The 23,890-nt window shown below is 33.9% G+C and overlaps 2 protein-coding genes across 3 annotated transcripts in view; one reads left to right on the forward strand and one right to left on the reverse strand.

Moving 5' to 3' along the window:
- The window catches only part of LOC142353693 (plastin-3-like), a 577,871-nt gene that overhangs the window by 504,339 nt on the left and 49,642 nt on the right, over positions 1-23,890 (reverse strand). The window lies entirely within an intron of this gene.
- On the forward strand, positions 4,244-23,833 carry LOC142353446 (uncharacterized). Its single transcript, XM_075405687.1, has 5 exons — positions 4,244-4,382; positions 7,058-7,095; positions 10,688-10,859; positions 13,759-13,925; positions 23,523-23,833. Exons 1-5 carry the CDS (start codon positions 4,287-4,289, stop codon positions 23,785-23,787), a joined length of 738 nt encoding a protein of 245 aa, XP_075261802.1. The 5' UTR covers positions 4,244-4,286; the 3' UTR covers positions 23,788-23,833.

The raw sequence follows: 23,890 nt of genomic DNA on the forward strand, positions 1-23,890 counted from the left end.
AATAGACCAAATTTTCCACTTTAATTGGAAAGGGCGCTGATTGGTAAGTAGCTGGACCTTGGGTAGCTGGACTTGGTTGTCTACAGCTCATCTGTCCTTGCCCAGGAAATTGTCTTCCGTACCCTTGGCTAGGTGGTGCCGACGTACGTCCAGTCACAGTCGCGCTTGTTTCTCCCACGTCAGTCCTCTGACCTTGACTACCTTGTTGTATTTCTTTGTGGATTGCTGCTCATTTTTTCTATTTTTCTTTTCTCTGACTTTTTATATCTTTGTTGCTACTGAAAATAACTGAAATTTGGATTTTACACTATTGTATTCTTAACCCCCCGTCGCAGGTTTTCTTATACCACCCCCCCCCCCCCCCCCAGCTGAAAGGTCTTGTACCCCCCGATGTGCTGCCGCTAATTTATTACATAGAAACGCCATATATTAACACTTGATATAGGTGGGGAAAACACGGCCGAAGGCCGAAACAGAATATATTACATTTTCGGGGTAACGATTATTTGGGATAACGAAAAAACGGCTGCAAAAAATGGTTTGGTAACAGTCTATAATTTTCCCGCCTTGTGAAACGCGCAAGGCGAGGGGGAGGGGGGTGTCCAGAAATGGAGAAAAAAGGGTGAATTGTGTGCTCAGATTAAGATTTCAACTTTAGCAACACGCAAACTTACAGTATTTGATGACTCTCTTCTGTTTCAATGTTTTTTGTTTGATTTTTGAGGAAGCAAAGGTCGCTGTCTTCCCAACCGCGCATTTCCGTTTTATTTGCAATGTTGGCCTATTTAATATTCGAACGACCCCAGGGTACGATGAAATGCATCTATTCTGTTTCCCCCCCCCCGAGCTTTGTGGGCTTATAACTTTACGAGGTATTTTTTTACATAGTAACGTGCTATATAACAACATACAGTTTGTAACTGGGGGCGCAAAAACACTGGGGTTCAAGACAGCATAGATCGGATGTAATTTAGAGACCTCAGGGTAAGATTTCATCGGTCGCATCTTCGAGGCAGAGAGCTTAGTTTGAAAGATTGAACTTAGACTAAAAGAAGTAAAAGTCTAAATTTTTGCCCTACACTTAGTTAGAAACCTAACTTCTGACGCTTGAATCAAACAGCTATAAATAATCGCTGCTTCGATGTCGGAGACGGAGACGTTTGGTTTACCCTCGTTTACAAAAGTAAAACGCACAAAAGGCAATTTTACATGATAAACGGCTTAATTTTTAAGCCAATTTTAGTCAACATAATATTGGTGATTATTTTAACTTCATTTGATGCGTACTCATCAAAAGTTTTGTTGATCTTATTTCTCAAAAACTGGCATGCCTACTTACAGAAATATGCAGATTGAATTTGGCCAGTTTTCTTTGAGAATCGGCAAGTTGAGTACCACGTGAAATCAGTTTTAGCATAATTTGGCATTGTGAAGTCAACCATTTAATGATCACGTTGAAAAGATTTAAGGCGGAGCTCAACTCGCTGCTTCTAACGGAAAACTGCCCGAATTCTATCTGGATTTTTTTCCCTAAGTAGTCCTGCAAGTGTTCCTGTGAGAAATAAAATCTACAAACTTCTGATGAGTAGGCGTCGACTGAAATAAAAATTGAAAGAACCACTAACATTATGTGGACTAAAATTGGCTTTAAAAACAAGCAGGTTACCATGTAAGAATGTATTATCTTCGCTTTGTTTGTCAACGAGTGCATTTCAACTCCGGTATATTTTTCAGAAGAAAATTGCAAAACTGTACCCTTAACTTCAATTACAAATGAAATAATGTTCTTTGCCGCTGTAGTCCCCAAAACAGTTTTAGCCCCCCTTTATGGTATATTAACCATAAGTGGTTACTATAGGTTAGCTGACCACTAAGCTGGGCGGGGGGGGATAAGGGGAAAGACCCTGAAACTCAACACTTTCGTACCCTTTGGTTCTTTAAATACGTTAGAACAAATCTTAGTCCCCCCTTGGGCCTCATGCCCACTACTCGGTCGACTAAGAATTTGTTCTAACATATTAAGTTTCAGAAATTCTTGATCTGCTATTCTTTAGATTTCCTAAAGTTAAAATTTTTTTTGTTAAAATTTTCCCGGTTTAATCAGTCTTGGATATTTATTGTTTGTCATCCCCCAGTATGATATGCTCCCCAGTGTTTTACGTTTTACATAATGACTTACACATAGTAAGATAGTAAGTCATTATGTAAAGATAGGGCACGTGCGACGAAAGTGCAAATAATATGCGACCACTAAGCTGAGAGAGCACAAATGGAAAAGATCATATCAGTATCTTTTGCCAGTACTTTTCCAATTGATAATCCAAGGACTAAAGACCATGGTGACAACCTGCAAAGTAGTTGTCAAGGTTGTTTTCCTGATTTTTGGGTAATTGGTGTTTTCATGGGATTTTAAGAAGTTGGGGTCTTTCCAATTCAACCGCTCCGCCAGCTTAATGGGCCTGCAGCTTATAACCACCACCCCAGAAATATGGTAATTTATGTGGGTGGAAGCTGATGGGAAAGATCCAGAAGTTGATCCAAAAAGATCATTATTTATATTTGCAAATTGGATGGTATCTCATTCTTACTTTCTTCTCTCGTTAGGGTAAAACAAGAGATGCTCAGAAAGATAATAAGGTAATGAAAAAATCAAATCTGACCGATTTGGCCGATAAATCAATAAACTATAAATTCCACCTTCATATTATTTCGCCTATGAAAAGTTGTATTCATAAAACTTTCATAAAACAAATTCTATAAAATTGAATTTTCATGAAATTTTTAAAAACGTCATGGAAAGCAGGAACAAACTACGTTTCAAAAAACTTATTCAAAAAGAAGATGAAAAATTGAATTTCAAGCGAAGATAGAATTATGGAAAATTTGTAGTCAAAGATTTTCCTAGAAGAAAAAAGTTTTTGAGAAAAACTTTAAATAAACATTTTTTAATTGAAAACTTCATTGAAGCGCCGAATTCATTCATTAAAAATTCATTATTGGTTTGTGGGGTCGTTGTTATCATAGAAATTCCTTTTATGAAAAAATTGCAATCCTAGAACTTCTATCTACGAAAAAAGTTTTAATCATACTATTTCCTTCTATGGGAAAGTGTTAACTTTATTATAATCGTAGAAGTTTTCCATGACACTAATGATCCACAAAAGGAAAGTTCTCAGATTATTAATTTTTGGTAAACACGGGTACTCCGATTAATTATGTTTTTATGCCTCATTTTACAGAATCTGTGTTGTTATATAGTACGTTAAAACACTCATGTTCACATTTTAATATGCCGAAAATGTTAAAATGCCAGAAGTTGCTACTTAGCCAGAAGTGGACTTCAGCTGACTTTCGTCATTTTAAAACATGCGCATTTCGTATATTAAGTAATGGTTAAGTGATTTTGCTTGAAGTCACTGAGAAGTTATGGCGTTTATCGAAAACCGCGAAATTCTGGCTTAACATCTCGAACCGCTTCGCGGTTCACGATAAACAACAGAAGTTCTCAGTGACTTCAAGCAGAGTTACGTAACCATTGTCTACTATATTAAAGTGCCAAGTGCTCCAGGGGAAGTAAAGCAGCGGGGAGGGATTAGAATAGACGGGAAACATCTTAATTTAGTACTGGAATCTTTTCCGTTTGTGCCCCCCCAGCTTACTGGGTGCTTACTGATTGCAACCCCAGAGGCACGTGTTACATTTTTACATAATGATTTACGGGTCTATTCTGTTTTGTCCCCATCTCTGTGTTTTTATAGTTACATTATATGTTGTTAAATAGCACATTACTTTGTAAAAAAAATACCACGTGCGCCTGGGGGCGTCAAAGATGTAAGCCTATAAGCTGGGGGGGGGCAAAACAGAATAGAACCAGTCTATGTAATAGCACGTGCTCTGTTACTGGGGGTGCATAATGTATTGGGGGGGGGGGGACAGAGAAGATCCTAGTACTGATTCACTGTTAAACATAATCTTCAAAATGGTCACAGTTACTGAGAAAAGATGGTCATAAACCTGGGTGCCGAAAGCAAATTAACAATTAGAAAAAACATATATTTAGCACTCAATTTTGAATTTCAACACCTTCATCAAACATTAAGTAAATCTCTCCCATTCTAGACCCCGCACTCACCCTGAACGTTAAATTTTCAACAATTCTTTTGAGGAAGAGGGTGGACTATGCGATGGTGCCCAAATTTCTGGGTTAGGATACAATGGGGAAGAAAGAGATCATTGCATTTATATCTCCAAGGCAAAAATTTTTTTAAAAAGTTAACCAAGTCGTAATGAACAATGCTCATGGCTTACGAAACATCAGCAATGAAAATACACTGCATGGGCGACGTTGTTTATCGTCAGGCAATCCCCCCAAATACAGACAGGTAAGTTAAGAAATGTGATCTGTTTCCTATGTGCCCGGAAATCGCAAAACAATGTAGAAGACCAAAATTAAAGCGCACCAAATGTTCAGACAGGTGTTATGTTGGAAATCAACAACATTGAAGTCGTATAATTGACTTCAGAATCTTTTTCCTCACTCTGTTAACAATCCGTCAACTAGACCGAATTGAGGGAATGCTAAATTGATGAGTAATTGCTTAAAATCAGTACTAAATGCAGATTAAGGAAACTGGGTCTTAAGGAAAATGAGTCTTAAGTACTAATAAAAAAAATTCCCCTTTATTTGAAAAATTCCGAGTGAGTTAAAAATTTCTGCCAGTGCTGTTCACCTCACCGAATTTTTCATGGTGTACAGTTTTGTCGTAAAATGAGAATAAACGCAGATGTATGGTACCTTTTGTCTACAAAGGCTTCAAAAACTACAAAATTACAAAACATACCTTTTATAGTAGTGCACGGCATTTTTTAGTGGAACAACATACCTTAGAACCTGAAACTCCTTCATTTAACATTTACGAGTACCATCTAGAATATTCCTGAAGGACTTAGTTGACTAAAACTTAGGAAGTTATTAATGCTTCAATATATGGCTGAGTGAGCTCGTTAATCTGACTTGAATCGTAATTTTTTCGTATATCCTCATTAACACACTTATGCACTAAAAGAAATTTTGAGATCTAAGAAAACTTCGTCAGTTTACTGCTTAATTCATAAAGCAAAATTCAAAAAGTTGATCTGGCTACGTTTTATCCAAAAAAAATGTGCGCTTGAATTAGAGGGGAGCTGAAAAAACAGAGCGGTACAGGTCCTTAACTACAGCTCAGAGAATTTTAGTTGCAAAACTGAAAATCTGGAACTCGAATTTAAAATGAATAGCAATGGACTTTGAAACAAAAAAGAGGTATCCCGATGTACTTACCGAAAAATGTACAAAATTGGGCTCAAATTGCTGCTAACGAAACAAAATTGCTTTAGAGAAACAGCACATTTTTCTTCGATCACAGTATGCTCGCTTCAGAAGAAGAGTAAAAAATATCACAAATCAAAACCAAACATGCTTTATTATGCGGCCAAATTCCAAAAAGACAAATTTCAATCAATTTGGCGTTTTGTGGATTCGAGAGATCAAAATGTGTCCTTCAAGAATCATGTATACTTTCGCCGAGAATTTTCAGTTACGCAGAACGTGGAAATAAATTACTTATATCGTGGATAGGGTTTATATTTCCGTCGCGAGTACCCAAGGACAAATGTTCATTTGAGCCGGTAATTATCTACTGTATTAATCGTAGTAAACAATTGAGAACAAATTGCATGAATTGTTGCTGTGAACAGTGCTATGGGTGTTTGCAAAAACAGCTTGGCTTGATGTATTCCTAGTCCACTAATAGTATCCTGAGGAAAATTTCTGTGATTAATCACCAATTAACCTTTCTTTCATTTCAATTATTAGATGCTTTAAAATACTGTAATCGTGAGAATGGGTGACGTGGAAATGAGTTACTTGTAGTTGGAAAGCTGGTGATTTATGCCGTATAAATGAGTGACTGAATTTTGTCCTGGTTCTTCGCGATAGCGCTTTGTAAAAAGTGAGGGCTTTTTTATCCAATTTTGAGTTCAGGTTAGAATAGTGTCATTCGTTTCCACACACGTCCAGATCTGTTTTCTTAAAACATGAGTCGTGAAAAATCCTGACAAATGCGAATATGTACAACCGGTTTTTCAACACGGGCAACTTAGTGTTTAGCAAGACTAAAAGTTCTCAACCGAATTTGACTTCAAAACCAACCAAGACCTGGGAATAGTTGATAAAAACGCTCGAAAAATTAAGAATCTTTGCATTACAAGAAATTTAAATCGAAAACTGTCACTCAAAGCATGACTTCACTAGACGTTCTCTAGACATTAGTTTTTTCTAAACTTTTTTTTTGCAAAATCAGAATTGTGATGTAACGATTTGCTAATTTTGACAAGTATATATGTTCTGTTACACGTGAATCGAAGACTGACACAAAATGCAAGAAATGTCGGAAATTTGACCGGATAAAACACGCATGAATTAATTGGAATATGACTAAAATTGAGCAACAAGAAAATAAAAAAGTTGCCGATTCGATTGGAAAAAAGTGACCGGAATCATCAGAATTTGACCTGAAAAAATATATTTGGATTTTGAGTGGAACTTAACTTGAAAAAGAAACGTAGTATACAGGTACATTTGTAAAAATTTCAACGACACGATCGGAGTACTATGTAAAACCAATGCTCCAACAGCTGTGCAAATCAAAATTAAGTAAAAGTCATCAGTAAAATAGCCAAAAGTGGTTAACATTTTATCAAGCTTGTTCTAAGATTAACCTTTTGTGGGCTTTTCGCTATGTTTCAATGAAAAACCCATGCTTCTTACTCATACGGCGGAACTGCTCTTTCGTGAATATCAGAATATTGTCAGTTCACAAAAGTCTATTAATTTTTCAACGATATACTTTCATCAAATTCGGCCTAAATCGTCCATTCCCCCTAATGCCCCTCGCTCAGATCATCCTTTATCTTTTTAGCCGGTATTCGACCAGATATCGTGACTAATATTCTCTCCATCTTTTTTTTGTAAGCATAGTAAAAATCTGTAACTAACTTTTTTCTATTCTTCTTTCAGGTTGGAAACCCTATTGCTGCATCTCCAAGGAATCGAATGTTAGTACCAACAAGTCAAATTTCATGTACACTTTGATCAACGCGATAATTTTCAGGAAATTGTAGTTTACATCGCTTTATTTAGGTGTTTTCCCAATTTTTTCCGATTTCCATGATATTAGCTCAATAATGCGCCAGCGTTTCTGATATGAGCGTCAACAACCCCCAACCCCCTCCCCCACCCTCCCTCATTAATAAACCAGCATAGGTACAAATAGCTACTATTAGCAAGTGTATCTACTCACAATTTCCAGTTTTATCCGCGCTGTTGCAATTGAACTGAAATAAAACCCAAATGGTAAATAATTGCATAATAGTCATTTGTAATACTAATTGCCGATTAAAACTGCGGATTATTATAAATTGCGGATTATTGTTCCGACGCACTTTAGTGGAAGGAGGAACTATATACTCAAATGGTTTTTTGTTCAGTCATTTTAAGCCTTTCGATATAATCATCGTAGAGAGTTGTGAGTTGTAAAATCAGAAAGCCCGTCAATCGTAGAAAATGGAATTAAAAAAATTTCTTCTGAATTTCATTTTTTTACAGGGTTTATCGATATTTCAAGTTTTGTGAACATTCGACCGAAATACGTTGCTTTTGTGCAAAATTTCTGTATTTTTTCTCCCAATTTCTCGTCGATTTTGCTTAAAAAAATGTTAAAAATATTGAAGGTTATGTTATTGGTTTCATCTTTAGAGAGAGAGGCGGGTTGCTGAACTGTTCTATCCAAGTGTTTCGGAGAGAATGTATGCAAAAAAAATATTTAAGATTTTTTCGTTAAAAATGGAAAAAAACGCTTATTTTGGCCCAGTTTCTTTCAGTTCGCCGGAAGTTCACACCTGAAAACTGCGGACATTTTCATCTTAAGCTCAAAATTTTCAAAGATTTTCCTCATATACAATTGATAATGTTCATTACTGAAAACAAGTTCAAGTCAGGGTTCAATTATTGACAAAAACTACTTGAGGTCCAAAGCATGAGGTCCAACAAATACATTAAGTTTTGAGCGTTAAGCTGACGGTTTTTATGGCTTTGACCAAACAGTTTCATAAAATTTTTTGAACTTCTTATGTTTTGCTTTCGTTTTTATCCTTTTCTTAGTCCAATGACTTAGGTTCGCCAATAAAAGATCCAATTAACATCTTTAAGAGGTATAAGCGATCCTAAACAAGGCTTTCAGTTGTTATCTAATGTTTCTTATGACTTCGAATTTTGTATTGGATCTTTTCCACTTGTGACAACCCGCCAGCTTAAGGGGCGAATATTAGGTCGGGCACCCCCAGACGAACGTGCTGTATTATTACATATTGTCTTACTATGTAATGGCACCTGCTCTGCTGTAACTGGGGGGCAAAAAACGTACTGAGGGTACAAACAAAAAAGATTCTTTTTATTTTGAGAAAAAGTCGACAAATTTTTTAACTTTGCCACTATTTGATTGCATTTCTGTCAACTCTTGGCGTTGTGAAGAAAAACAGATCTAAATCAATTGATTTTGTTTTAACGGTTGCCTGTAATGATTGCCGGTAACTGTTTCATATTCAACTAATTGTTTCTCGGTTTTAATTTCTTGTTTTTTAATTTTCTATTAATTTTTGTGCTTAGTTGCATATTTTATAGGTTCGTTTTGTTTCCTTGACAGAATCTCACAAAATTGATAGAATGCATATTTGAAAAATTAAACAGTGCTAAAATAGGAACCTTGTTTTTGTTGAATAGTTTTATCTCTTTTTTGTCTGAGACACAGTTCTCTCGCAAAATTTAGTGGAGACTTTGTATTTTCGCTTGTATATTTGTCTTTCCTTTGAGGTTATGCGACTTATACTTGATAATAGAAAGTCTCAATTGTTTCCCCAGGATGTATAATTGAACTTAGTTAAAGGTTTAAGTTTATAGCTAAATACTTTTCAAGTGAGCATTTTGAATAAATTAACAATGTTTCTACTTTTTGATATTGTATTGGTCATCATTTTACTCGTAATTGTAACTTCATTAGCAGGAAGTCTCAAATAATTTTGTTGACTCAAACATAATTCTTGCTCTTGGTTATATGTTTTGACTGATAGGCTTCAATCAATTATTTCCATAGAAAATTCTCGAATTTTCGACACTGTTCTGTTTTTGGGTTTCTTTTAGTTTTCTTTTTTACGTAGTTTTTATTATAAGGAAGACCCGTTGATGTTCAGACGAGAAGGAACAGATGATTTCAATTCCTGTAGATAAGTGCCTTAAACGTTGTGGTGTCGTAAAAATGTTTGTGAAGTTCTTGGGTCTGCATGTATTGGATATTATTTTGTAGTCTTGCTTCTTAGTCTCATTAATAACAGGCGCAATTGCCTTAAACGTTAAGGTAAACGTTGCCTTAAACATTGTGGTAAGACAAGTGCCTTAAACGTTGTGGTGTCGTTAAAATGTTTGTGAAGTTCTTGTTTCTGCCTGTATTGGATGTTATTTTGTAGTCTTGTGACTTAGTCTCGATAATTACAGGCGCAATTGGGAATTAAAGAATTCAAGACACGTCAGAAATTCAAGACCGTTTCCAGTGACATATATTCTAAGGATTTTGCTTTTAACTAGTGCAAAATTTAATTGAACTTGTGAACTTTGCCGGAATTTGTGCTTCCTTTTTTTTAGTCCTACTAGGTAAACTCGAAACCTATGACGTACCTAATGACACGTCTCAATTACTCTTTATTGTGATACAAGGTGTCTTTGTGATTTCAGTTAATATCTATGATTTTGATCACTTTGAAATCAATTGTCTTCAAACTTCAAATGTAGAACTTCTTTTTTGAACTTAGCATTTTTTTGCTATTTTTTCTATCAACCTGTTACCCAATAGCATTGAGGACAGGTGTCATATTTTTTTAATGAAGTATAGGTTTTTTGTTTTTTTTAGGTTTCATCTGATGCTAGTTTGATTTCGTTTTTTTATTTATAAAAATAGACATATTTTTGGTCGTAGTTTTTGTTTGTTATTTGGTTTTAATGATTGTCTTTTCTAGTAGCCCTATTAACAACAGTTTTCATCGGTCCTCTAACTTGGCATTTTTTCTCCATTAGTTTATTCCATTAGTGGTTTGTTGAATTGTTTGTTGAATGGTTTGTTGAATGGTTGAATGGTTTATCTCTGTTGAAAGGTAGAGATAGAAAACGCTTAAGGTCGTTGACATTAAACGTTTTCTATCTCTTTCTCATTTGGTATCTAATTAAGTCAAGAAAGCGTAAGAGTGGGGTTGGAACCTTATGCGCGAACGCACATTACCGAGCCTCTATGTTATGTTCAATACACATATGAGAATTTTCGTACACCATGCATGAACATTTAGAACTTTGATATTTGAATAAGCTCTCTAGTAATTAATAATTAATACAACACTCTCCAAATAAGGCTTCGGCTAAGTGGAACACTTTTCAGCGGAAAGACGAGTAAAAAATCGATTTCCTATGAGATCTTTTTGTCAATTAATGTTCCAGAACCCAACAAGAAATCGGACATCGGGGAAGCAAAATATTTTACCTCCTCCAATTAGGTCTGATGGCAGGTATAAGATCTGGAATGGAAACTTAGGTTGGCTTCTTGTTTAGATCGACTAGAAGTCAAGTGACCTACCATGAAGACCTTGATAATTGGATCTGCGTTCTCAACTTTTGTGATCTCAGAAACCGACTTCCTGAAGGCCTAAAATGGAGATACACAATGGATGGTTTCATCATAACTTCAAAAGAGACCCTTCTGATAGCCATAGCTGTGCCAAAGGTCTCTTTCATATTTGAGCTCTGCAATTTGTCCTGAAATCGTGTTGCAACTTTTAAGCAAGATAGTTACCCAGTTACCCACATATAAAAAACTAAAATGATGGCTCTCTATAATGATATAAATGAACAATTGAACTCATGGAAATCTCCATAAAGGGAGATATAAGTAGTTTGAAGAAATACAACTGGGAAAATTGAAAGCAATTTCCATGTCTTTATTTAAGACCTTCCTCATTTCTGACTGAGAGACTCTTTATAGAGTCACTTAACGTAAACATTGCAACAAATCTAATAAGCACGCAGTCGGAGGAATTTTGGCTAAATGTTGTAAGATAAGCCGTGATAGCATTGATAAAACTCACCTCATTTTTCCTACGGAATGTTGCATTAAAAGCGTTGAATTTAAAGACAAGATTAGATGACAAAAAGATCAAACACCTCAAGATTTTTTTAAAGAAAACTGCGCTGAATTTGCCAGCTAGTAAATGGTAGTTACTACTTATCTTTCATGAATTTTAGTTTCTAAGCATTCATTCTACATATTATAACACTTTCACCTCATTCACTGCATAATTATGCAAGAAAAGTGCGTTAAAATGTCCAACTTTTCAACGCTATTTGCAGCTTGTCTCACATTTGCGTTGAGTCAAGCTGCAACTAGGGTTGACATAACATCAGCGCTTTCAATTTTCACAAAATAAAAATATTATACGTTGGGAAATTTGGGCTGTTGGGCAGACCAGTTAGGTAAACAGAACTTTGATAAATTTTGATTAACTTCGGCCTACGCATTTAGCGCTCAATAGGTCTGAAAATTTTGTGATACAAAACACTAATTTTTAATTTAGGGGAACTAAAGAATCGGCTGTGGAACCCCAAAAATTACCTAAATGCGACCAATAGGTGCTACTTATTTGCGAGATCAGCTCTCTGTTAAATGCTATTTTATGTAGGAGCATTAAAAACTTTTTTGAGAATTTAAATCATATAACTGAACGTTGAATTAAACTCTAAAAGATATAAGATCAGCGCAAATCCGTATACGTTAAATCATTGTATGGTATGGTAGATGCAAAATTAAACGCTAATATATGAAAGATAAAAGTAACATTGTTTAAAGTTACATACGACTCACCTTATTTTCTAAGGAAAACTTTGCGACAATTGAGTCGAAAAATTCATGGCAGAAACTCATCGCATTCACCTTAAAATTATTTTCGGGAAACTGAGGGGAATTTTCCAGCTAGTCAATGCTTTAGTTACTACTTATCTTAAAAATTTTAGTTTCTAAGCGTTTATTCTACAAATTATAACACTTTCACATCATTCATTGCATAATTTTGCAAGAGAAGTGCGTTCAAATTTCCAACTTTTCAACACTTATTGCAGCTGGTCTCACATAATTTTTTAAGCGTTGACATAACATCAGCGCTTTGAATTTTCACGAATTGAAAATATGATGCTTTAAGAAATTTGGGCTCTTGGGCAGACCAGTTAAGTAAACATAATTTTGATAAATCTTGATTAAATTTGGAATACACATTTATCGCTCAATAGACCTGAAAAAATTTGTGATACAAAACACTAATTTTTAATTAAGGGGAACTAAAGAAATGGCCGAGGAACCCCAAAAATTTCCTAAATGAGACTAATAGGTGCTACTTATTAACGAGATCAGCTCTCTGTTAAATGCTATTTTTTTAAGATCAATAAAAATATTTTTGAGAATTGAAATCATATAATTGAACGTTGAATTAAACTGTAAAAGATATAAGACCAGCGCAAACCCGTATACGTTGAATCATTTTTTGAAGTTACATAAGCCTCATCTCATTTTTCTAACAAAATTTTTGCAAAAATTCAGTCAAATTTAATGGCAGAAATTCTTCGCATTCACCTTAAAATTATTTCGGGAAACTGAGGGGAATTTTTCAGCTAGTCAATGCTATAGTTACTACCTGTCTTACATAATGTTTAGCGTCTAAGCGTAGATTCTACTTCTCTTTTACCTCATTCATTGCATAATTTTGTAAGCAAAGTGCGTTAATATTTCCAACGTTTCAACGCTAGTTGCAGCTTATCTCACATAACTTTTTAAGCGTTGACATAACATCAGCGCATTCAATTTTCACAAATTGAGAATATGATATTTGGGGAGATTTTTGCTGTTGGGCAGACCAGTTGGGTAAAAAGAACTTTTGTTAAATCTTGATTAAGAACGGCTTACACATTTATTGCTCAAAAGCTTTGAAAAAGCAATACAAAACTCAGCAATTGGCTGTTGAACCCCAAAAATTACCCAAATGCGACGAATAAGTACTAGATATTCGCGAGTCAGCTCTTTTAAATGCAATTTTATGCAAGATCAAGGCAGAAAATTTTTGAGAATTGAAATCATATAACTGAAGGCTAAATTAAACTAAAAGATATAAGATCAAAGCTAAAACATATATCGTAATGTAATGTAGGATAGAAGCTAAATTAAAAGCTAACATATGTAATATTAAAGTTACGTTTTTGAACTTAATGATGTGAGCTAGAAATTCCAAAGGTTTGAAAATCTACGCCTGTGAAAATCAAAACACAAATATATGTAAGTTCTACGCTTAGAAAACGCGACATTTTCTTTTCAACGAGTTTAGCTTAGCAATTACTTAAATTCCACGCATTCCCCGCCAGTCTTCCAAACTTGATTTCTTAGCTTTGACAACTAGGCCCAGGCGGTGTCTACCAAACCACCAGACCTCATATAGCAGCTATTTTCAAACACCTTTTAAAGTTTGTTGCGCATTTAGTCGCAATTATTCCCTAAAACCTGTTCAAAAATCCGGAGATTATTGGAAATTTTTCATGAAAAAAAGTTAGCGGAATTGTTTTAATACGAAAGAGTCATCCTGCAGTATATAACTGGGGAGGACCATCTGCAAATTATTGAGAACTCTACCAATTCAGAGATTGTTTTCAAGTATCAATTGTTATCAAAACGTGGTGACAGGTGCAGTCAACGAACATTCTGTTTTTGTGAAAAGTGTGTCAACCAGGTGGATGAGCGACAGCGACAAATCAGGTTTATATATTTTGAAGTTTGTAGCTATTACATGAAATTTGTAGCAGTTATTTTAGTCCTGCGGTCTTTTTACGAATAGAAGAGGAGTATGGGTTTTCTTGTTTTTTTTTAAATCGGAAGTACAATTTTTCAGTTGACGTTTTGAACAGTAAGCGAAATTGAGCACAAGCGGAATATTATTTTGGAGAGAAGTTTTTCGTTCAAGCTCTGTGTTTTATGCCTGATTTTTTTATGTTTGGTACGTCTTTTTGAGATCATAGGCGCATATAGATAACAGTTTTAGCCGTTTTTGCGTCCATTTGATTTCATTTTTCAGCTTTTTGTTCAATTTTTTCTTGTAAGAATAGTTTTTTGACCACAAATACCAAAAGGTAAACCTCTGCAGTTGATATTAACCCGTTTTTTAGAGAAAAATGACGCGTTTAAAGTTCAAATCGACTTTTGCTTAGAAATATTTTAGGTTATTTTCGGATTTTTCAGACCAAATTTCTTTGTATTCGGATAATTGAGCAATCTTTTATGCAATCAATGTAAGTGAAAACGTCCCTGTGATAATTCGCGCATTGATTGTCTCTGTTGTTGACTCAAATATTTTTGTTTTACAAAATTTTTTGCATAAAAATCTGATTTCTGATATTTTGTCAAATATTTCCAATTTTAATGATTTTTTTTTGATTTTTTAGGAAAAAGCTGTCTCTGCTATACGGGAACTTGAAAAGATCGCCATTAATGGTTATTTTATTTTTTAAACCATTGGATGTGAAAAAAATATTTTATAATTTTGATATTTATAATAACATGATATTTTGGTCAGAATATATATAACCAATTCAAATCTTTGATCTCTGTTTTATTTTGGCAGGAACAGCATTATGTAACTTCCATTACATTTTGATGCTATCAATGAAGTGTACTTACTTACCTCTACCTAATAGTATCTATTATATTTTCAAAATTCAAATTTATCCTGATGAATTTTTATTACTGCATCAGTACAATGCGTCCGTACACTTTTAATTTAGCATTTTTCCTGTTTTTTGCTTTTATCTATGTAGAGTTTCAGCCGTAACACACCATCTTAAGTTGCCCTGTCTTTTTTTTATTATTGTTAAAGATGTTTAGACATTTTAGAATATTCACTATATGTTTTTTCTCTTTCCAGTATATTTCATTCAAAATGATGGATCTGTGCTTGTTTGTTTTTACTATCTGATTTTGTTGAAAGTTTTAATAGGACTAGAAAACCATAACCAATTTTTGGCTTCGGGTTTTAATCTGTTAACTCTGTATTTTTCCAGAAAAACATAAATTTCGCAATACGTGAGTTCAATTCAACAATAACTTCCTCCACAAAGGAGAAAATTTTATATTATTTTTCAATTGCTTTGGCATCATTTCAGGTTTCAAGGAAACATGTTTTTTGTTTCCTTGAAACCTGGAAACTAGTTTTAAATTTTTTTATAAATCAGATTAGTTTCAAGGAATGTTATTTAAGATATGCTTCACAAATATGCCATTTTTTCAACTATATCATAGACGTATCGAAGTCAGGAAAAGTTTGGATTTTCAAAGTCAAATAAATATCTTACGATGTCAATGTTGAATGAAGATTTTTCCAGTAATATGCCAGTTTTCAATTTTTTCCAAAGAATTAGTTGATTCTTATAATGCCAAAAATAATGGTTTCGGAAAAAGAAAATTGTTTTAGCAGCAATTACTGTTTCGTTTTTCGGCAAAGTCTGACGCTTTGAGTTGTTTTTCTTAGTCAGTTGGTTTTTTTAGGCTATGCTTTTGGTGGAATGTGTTCTTGGAATGAATTTTGACATCGTTGTTTTCGGACAACGACTTCTTTTGCAGGAGATAATTATTGGCTCTATGGGGCCTTTTCAGGTCTCGCTAGCGGAAAACAGATGGATGCTAGCTATTATTTTGAACTAAAAACCATCAAATCAAACAAACACAATGAAAAAAGCTGAGCACAACAAACAAAGACAGCTTTTATTTTTTCAAATTATTTGATTTCAATTTGTCTACAAAATTTACTTCTGGCTGTAGATTGAGTCTCTCATTTTCCGTTAGATGAAGGTTGGGTATATTTTGACAGAAGTCTTCTGCTTAGGATTTGGATAGTGCTCTTACGAAAATGTGAATATCATTAGTAAAACAGTGCAAAGTTTGAAGTTTTTTGATTTTGTGGTTAGAGTAGAATCAATTTAAGTTTGCAAGTTTAAGTTATTTTGACTGCGAAATTAAAATTTTTTCATCTTTTTAGAAATGGTTTTCGGAGCAGTCGACTGTAACACCGTTGCGTAGTGTTTTGACAGTTTGCATTGAAAATTCATTCAGATAAGACTCAGATGGAAGGCATTGGGGTATTGGGGCAGTTTATTTATTTCTACAGGTTGTGATTGAATCAAGTTTCAGTTCAAAAGCAAAAATTGTTACTTATTATTTTAAGGACAAGTACTAAGACTTAAGGGAACATTTTATTAGTGCTGCTGTAAAACAGCATCCCATCATGAATAACTGGTTGGACCTATGTTTTGTATGCTTGCTCTTATTCGAAAGATGTATAAAAATTTTGCAGCTTTTAAAGCTAGGCTCAGAAGAAGTTAAAGTGATTTTGTGTGATTTTTGTTGGCCCCTTTTGCCTCTAATTGATAGTATCATCTGAATAAGAAGTGGTTGAAATCAAGCTAGTTTTAATTTTATTATCTTTTTTTTAAATCACAAACTTCAATGGTTCTAGATTTGAACCTCATTGTGTTCTAAATATGATTTTTTCACTGTTAGTTTTAGAGCTACTTGCTCTGTTTGTTTTGCTTTTTCAAAAAAAAACAAAACATAATTGTTTAGTGTTTTAGAAACTGGTCTCCAAAGACCAGAATAAAATTTCGTAACTATGAACTTGAGTTCAACGGTGACAATTTGCTTCTCTTTCTAAACAAAGCAATCATTTTCTTCAAGCAGTCTTTATAGAGAAAGCTTCTTCTTATGTAAACTTTTTTTGAACCAATTTCTTCAAAAGTTTGTGAGAATGGTTTGAGAATGATGATAAGCTGTGTCACAGTTTCTAGAGTTAATGGAATGGTTATCAATATATTGATGACTCCAGCTTTATCAATTTTTTAAAAGCTTCAAGAGTTACACAACCTCTTCAAGGGTTTCATAATAGGCTAATGCATAGTTTCTGGGTGTACTGGACGTTATTCAAGGTTATAATATCACAAAAATAAGCAGTTTTCAAAAAATAACTGCAATTTTAAGTTTTTTTTTGAATCTTTTAAAATTTTTTATGGCACCAGTGTTCTAGGGACCTCCTCCAAGGTTTGATAATAAATGATTGCAGAGTTTCTAGAGGTAATGGTGTGGTTATCAATATTTTAAGGACTCCAGCTTTAGCACTTCGTTGATAAAATTTTTTTTTTCAAATTTTTGGAAAATTATTATCATTTTCCGAGTTTATGTAAGTATCTTTATGAGCCAGTGAAACTATTTAAAGTTTGAAATAGGGACACTTTATAGCCTCATGAGACATTAAAATGGTTTTGAAGATTTTGCTATCTTGAATTTATTTGAATCTTGAATCTGCAATATCTTGTTAACGTTTGCGATTGTTTACAAAGATTTTGAATATTTTTTTCATTTTCTGCGTTTAACGATCATTACTGGCCAACAAACTTATCAAGTATTGCAGATGAGTTACTTTACATATCTCAAAAGACAAAAGTTTTGAACATTTTCTTTGCGAAATCTGGAGGCTTTTCTTTAAACTTTGCAATATTTTGAAAATTTTTAAAATATCAGTTCTTTTTTTGATTCAGTAACAAGGCTAAAAACTAAAAGTTGCAGAGTTGATTCCAGCTAAAGCTAGGCTCACTAAACCATGGCTAGCTACTGACGAAGCCAACCGCTCGCCGGTCGTTTGAAAGCAATTCATCCGACGTTATTTGGTTATGTTTTCCAATTTGATGAGATCGATAAAATCATTTAACGATGAATCTTCAAGTTGTTAACTTTCTCTGGAAAGTTGTTAAATGACTTAACTTAGCCCATTTGTGATTTAATTCACAAGCACTGAGACCATAACTACAGAAACTGTTGGACTATGATCAAAAGAGAACAGTCGAAGTGTTAGAAACGTTTGCAGCTAAAAAAAACTTTGCAAAGGTCATCTTGTTCCCATTTTGGAATAAATTTATTGTTTGATTTCACTTTGGCTATCTTAGAACCTTATAAAAGTGGACCACGCCTGTAAATTGTCTGGAAAGTTTGACTGTATCATATGCGAAACTTATAGTAAGTGTTTCCCGTTATCGAAAGGGTTGTTAAAATGTAAAACATATTTGCCGCCGCAAAAAGGTGGTCTTGAATATGGGTTTATAACTTTGTGCACTTAATGTTTTGTGATAAATGTAAAAATAGTGAGCGTGCTAAACTATGCAAAAAATAAGATTCAAATTTCGAATGTCACGAACTTAGGAAAAATATGATCAGACAGAGAATTGAACAGCTTCTCCGACAGAGATTTGAACAGCTTCAGACAGAGAATTAAACAGATTCTCAGACAGACAATTGACAAACAGAGAATTGAACAGCTTCTTAATTGTTGCTCTTTTGTTGTTGAAAATCGTTTCACATGATCTTCTAAATACGTTTCTTTTTGACCGATAGAAAACATTGCATTGACAAGAAATGGATGCAAATTGTGATAATCACATAAATTCTGATTCTAATGGAGATGAAATGCTAACCCGCAACGACTGGTTATCCGTCAAAAAGAAAGTTACTTACAAATTATATGTCCAATTATTCAAAAAACTTACTGCGAAAGAAGAATTTATCTGTGAATTTATTACAAAACTAGCTAAGGACAAAATGACCGCAGATAATGCGGCAGGTGAAGAGGTTATGGGGGTTTCATCGTCAACTGGAGACGGTTTGTTTATTGAAAAGATTAGAGTTTTCAAAACCACCTCACCCAAAAAAGAGGAAAACAACATAGTTTTTGGAAGCAGCATTGTAGCGAATCTTGAGGAAGACAAAAGCCTTCCCAATGACTGTAGTGTCCACGCGTATAGGGGTTCCACAACAAAGGAAAAGCTTAAAATACTAGATGACTACCCAAACAAAAGCTCAAAACTTTCATCCTACAAGACAGAACTAACAACATATTGAAGTTTAATAAATCTGCTGGTAACATATTTTCAGAATTCAACGAGCTGGTCAAAAAATGTAAAGACAAATTGGAACCGGATGTGTTTGTACTGTGTGAGGTACCACCATTAACAAATCGATTTGCTAATAGTGACAACAATAAATTGATTGACGAATTTAATGAGTTACTGCTTGAAAGTTTGACAATGATTCTAGTGGTTATCAAGTGCTTAAACTCAACCAAATAATTCGCAACACTCCTAACTCTAATGGAAATGTGCAGGACTACAATCAACTCTTCCACGATAATGTGCATCTGAATTACTCTCGCGGTGTACCAATGCTTAAAAATCTTCTTCTTAGTTATCTTCTAAGAACCTCATCTGGTTTAGTAAATGCTAGCAGTAAAATTTACAATAATGTTGTTTATAACATTGGACCAACCAATAACGGTCAGGCTCCACCCATGCGCAATATTTGAAACCCGTTCAAAAATCCAAATTTCTATAAGCCTCGCCAGACTTTTTCAAATTTTGAAACATACTGATCATTGTTTATGTTCTGTCGGTCGAAAATTGTACGAAATTAAGTGCTAAATAGTTTTAATATATTTATACTATTATTGATTCTGTTTGAAAGATCGTTGGTCTCCCATGCCACCGGATTTCAAACAGAGTTTCAACCTATTAGGCAGGAAGCACCCAAATCTATGTTGTCAATATAAAGTTATTTTATATCCAGGTATTTGCTCAATTTTTAGCTGTTATTTTTTATTACTTCTCTACTATAGTTGAGACTTTGAATTGAACCCAGGCCCATACGAAAAAAAGTGACGTTTTTCACAACCACATGAGGAAATATCCCAAAAATTTAAAAATACTACATCTAAACTGTCGGAGTTTAAATACAAATTCCATCGAATTAAAACATCTAGTCAATGACATCGGACTTAATTGCATATAAGGCTTCACTGAAACATGCTTAAGCACGTTTTCAAATCCGACACTATCTGAAAACAGAAAAGTGATTTGACCTTTTTGAGAAATGACAGAGGCGAAGCGAAGAAAGGCGGTGTTTTGATGTTGCTAATACCAAAAACACAAAGCAAAGTTGCGTACGGACTTTGAAGACATTAATAAAAAATGTGAAAGCATGTGGGTACAATTTATTCACCTAAAAATCAGGCAAAAATTTTTGATAAATTTTTTTACTGTACCAATAAAAAGTTTGCCGACGTATTCTTTGAAAACTTAGTCAGAGGAATAGATCGGGCGGTATCTCAAAACATGCCAGTAATAGTAATGGGAGACTATAATTTGGGACCAAACAGATCGTTCAAAAAATGATACAGTTGTTGTTCCCAACGATTTGAATATCAATAACGTCTCACATGCCTCTAGAATAGGAAACAAAAAAGGAACAATAACTGATTATATTATTACGGATGGATCGTAAACGATAAAGAAAACTTACGTTTTTGATACCTTGATCAAAACTGACCATTTGGCAACACTGTCGATTTCAAATTTAACACCCACTAAAAATCAACCGTTAGTTGGTTTTTGATAAGACAAATTTAGATTTAAAAACATTTCAGAAAATGATTGAAAACTCAGATTGGAATTTTTTCTCAATAAAAGACATAGAAACACGATTCACAACTTTTAGAAATATTGTTCTCAGTGCAATGAGAATTCATGCTCAATTGAGAAAAGTATATATACGCAACGATAAACCACTTTTCTCTTTAGCACAAAATTTTGTTAGCGCAAAAACTAGACAGTTACAAACTAAGAAAGAAAAACTACTTTACAATGAAATATTTGACAAACTACTCAATACAAGAAATCAATTGAACTCCAACTACAAGAGAGATTTTGAAAAGTTTCAGAGACAGTGGATTTAAATTATTTAAGTGGTCGAAAAAAATGGAATGTTATTAATGAAGTTAGAAACTTCAAAGGAACAGCAGCTAAAGTCGACTGCTTAAAAAATAGCTTTGGTAAACTCATAACAAATAAACAAGAGATTGCTAATCACTTCAATTACGTTTTTAATCATTTAGGGGCTTTTAAGTTTAATAATAATGATAGAAATTATCAGGTTGAAAACCACCACTCGGTTCCTCTCAATTTTCCTTTTAGATTTTTAGCTAGCCATGAATGCCTAAGAGTGCTTCTTGACTTAAACAAAGATAAACAATTGGGTCCGTCTAACTTGCGTGCTTGGGCACTTTAATTGGGAGGACCAGAACTCGGTAAACTGTTGTGTTTTCTGTTATATGAATATTTTAAAGCCGAACAACTTCCTTTGCAACTAAAATTTGCTCACATAACTCCTCTATTTAAAAAGGGTGATATTGACGATCCATTAAACTATAGACCCTTCTCTTTAACGCCTGCCTTATCAAAAGGTTTTGAAATACTATATGGAGAGCAAATTGAAGAATATCGTCAGAAAGCCAATATCTACCACCAAACGCAGTTTGCGTTCCCGAAAAATTTTTCCACGATAGACGCACTGGTATATTTAACAGAAACAATACGATGCAAACTTGATAAAAAAGACCATATAGCAACCGTTTTCCTTGATTTATCAAAAACATTTGATACGATAGACCACGAATTTTTACTCGCAAAACCTGAAACCTTGTGTTCTACCGGTTCACTCAAGAACATTATCAAAAGTTTTCTTAATGATAGCTTTCACTGTGTTAAAGCAAACAAAGTAGAATCGGACTGGTTGAAATTAATCAGAGTGGTTCCGCAAGGTTTGGTTCTCTGTCCCCTTTTATTCAATATTTACGTAAAACGACCTGCAATTCAATATAGTCTCTGATATAGTTCAATATGCAGATGACACAGTCATTTTCTCCTTCGAAAAAAAGATTCAAGAGTCTCGAAATTCTTGGAAAGGATGTAAAAAAATTGGTTAATTACTTTGATTGCAATTCTCTTAGGCTGAATGCTGACAAAACAGAATTCATTGTTTTTGGCTTCACAGAATCTAAAGATATATCAGTTACAAATGATGGACAAAAAATTAAAGAAAAAACTGAAGTAAAATATCTTGGGGTTACTATTGATAAAAAAACTCACCTTTCAATCCGAGGTAAAATTTTTTTCCGAAGTATGGCAGAAGACATAAAATCAATCTATACATTACGGAACTGCGTTCCTGAAAGCATCAAAAAAACACTTATTAACTCTATTGTTATAAGTCACCTGCAATATCAAGCAGTACTTCAGTGCTCTTTATCTCAGAATCTTACAACAACTCTCGAAAAACAATTAAACTGGGCAGTCAAAGCTGGCTACAATCGTAAAAAGGTTGATTCATCTGACGATCTTAAACTGATGAATCACACATTACCTGTTCGAATGTTTATACAATATAGGGTTGCACTATATACCAGACAAATATTTAATTACAAAAAGCAAGCAATTAAAAATAATTCTTGCATTCCATTACCAACGGCGAACTTTTATTTTCACAATCGGACGAGATAATTTGTTGCTAGAACTAAATACATAGACAGGGGGTGATCAATAGTGGTGTATGATATCATAATGAATTTTTGAGGGCGAATGAAACCTTGTCAAAATCTTCTGTAACTTCCAAAAAAATATACAAAGCTCACTTTTTAGAACAATTCAACAAGGCCCCAGGCCAAATTAAGTTTGGCCAATTAAGGTGGCGTAAAATTCATATTTAGTTCATGATGTGTGCTGTTCCTACCTATATGTTTATTAACATATCTATTTATCTACCATTTCTATTATTCGATGTTCACCATTCAAAAATAACTTTTCTCTTTATTTATTAATTACATACACTACCTGCATGATGTATTTTTATATCATTTCAGGAATTTAAGTGTTCTTTTTTTATAAATATACTAATAGATAATCTAGATTTAAGTTACTAAATCAGCCATAATCAGGCATAATCACTGATCTACCAACTTATTTATAAAAAATCTTATGGAAAGCTTAAAAAAATGTTGGAAAAATTTAACTTTTCATTATTTTACTTTGGAAAAGACATTAAAGAGAGAAAACAAAAAACAACGAATTGAATACCAAGCAACAAAGATAAAGGACCTTTTGCAAAAAAAGACTGAGTCAGATCATAGAATTTTAAAATGAAAATTAAATCTTTTATGAATTGGAAAATTGTTTTTTGACTCAGAAGATTTATGAATCGATTTAGGAGGTCTATCAGGCAGAATTAGTCTATTATTTTGAAAGAGTGGGGGCCTGTGATCGGACGTAGCGGCTGTAAAATTAGAAAAAGCTTGACAAGAAGTTTGTTCTAATGGTTGTATTTAATATCTAATCAATATTTTTTTTGATTGATTTTTCGTCAACACTTCTTTGGGTGGTCATGAGTCGAGAAGCTGCGGAAAAAACAACAAAAGTAAAAACTCGATTTTTTTAGCACCGATTCAATTGGGATAACCTACAATGAAAGCAACGAAGGCTGGCGAGCTATTGTCACTTTTGGTTACCTCAACCATGGATTCCCAGAGGGTTTAAACATACGAGAATCTGCAGGGAGAATTATCCTAACTTCCCAAGAAACGTTGCCAGTTTTTGTTAATCTTCCAGGCGATGTTGCAATTCAGAATATTCATGTGATCAGACGTCCAAATGTTGCCGAGTTGGAATTCAGATGCAATCGGAGATCTCAACTTTATGTGTGAACACATTGCAGTTAAAAATAAGTGTAGTGTGTAGTTAACATTTGAACAAAGCAAAAAAAATGTGAACTGAATTTCAAAAAAAATGAAAACGATAAGAGGGAAA

The sequence above is a fragment of the Convolutriloba macropyga genome, chromosome 14 (assembly GCF_964194025.1).
Source record: "Convolutriloba macropyga chromosome 14, txConMacr16.3, whole genome shotgun sequence".
Taxonomy (NCBI): domain Eukaryota; kingdom Metazoa; phylum Xenacoelomorpha; order Acoela; family Convolutidae; genus Convolutriloba; species Convolutriloba macropyga.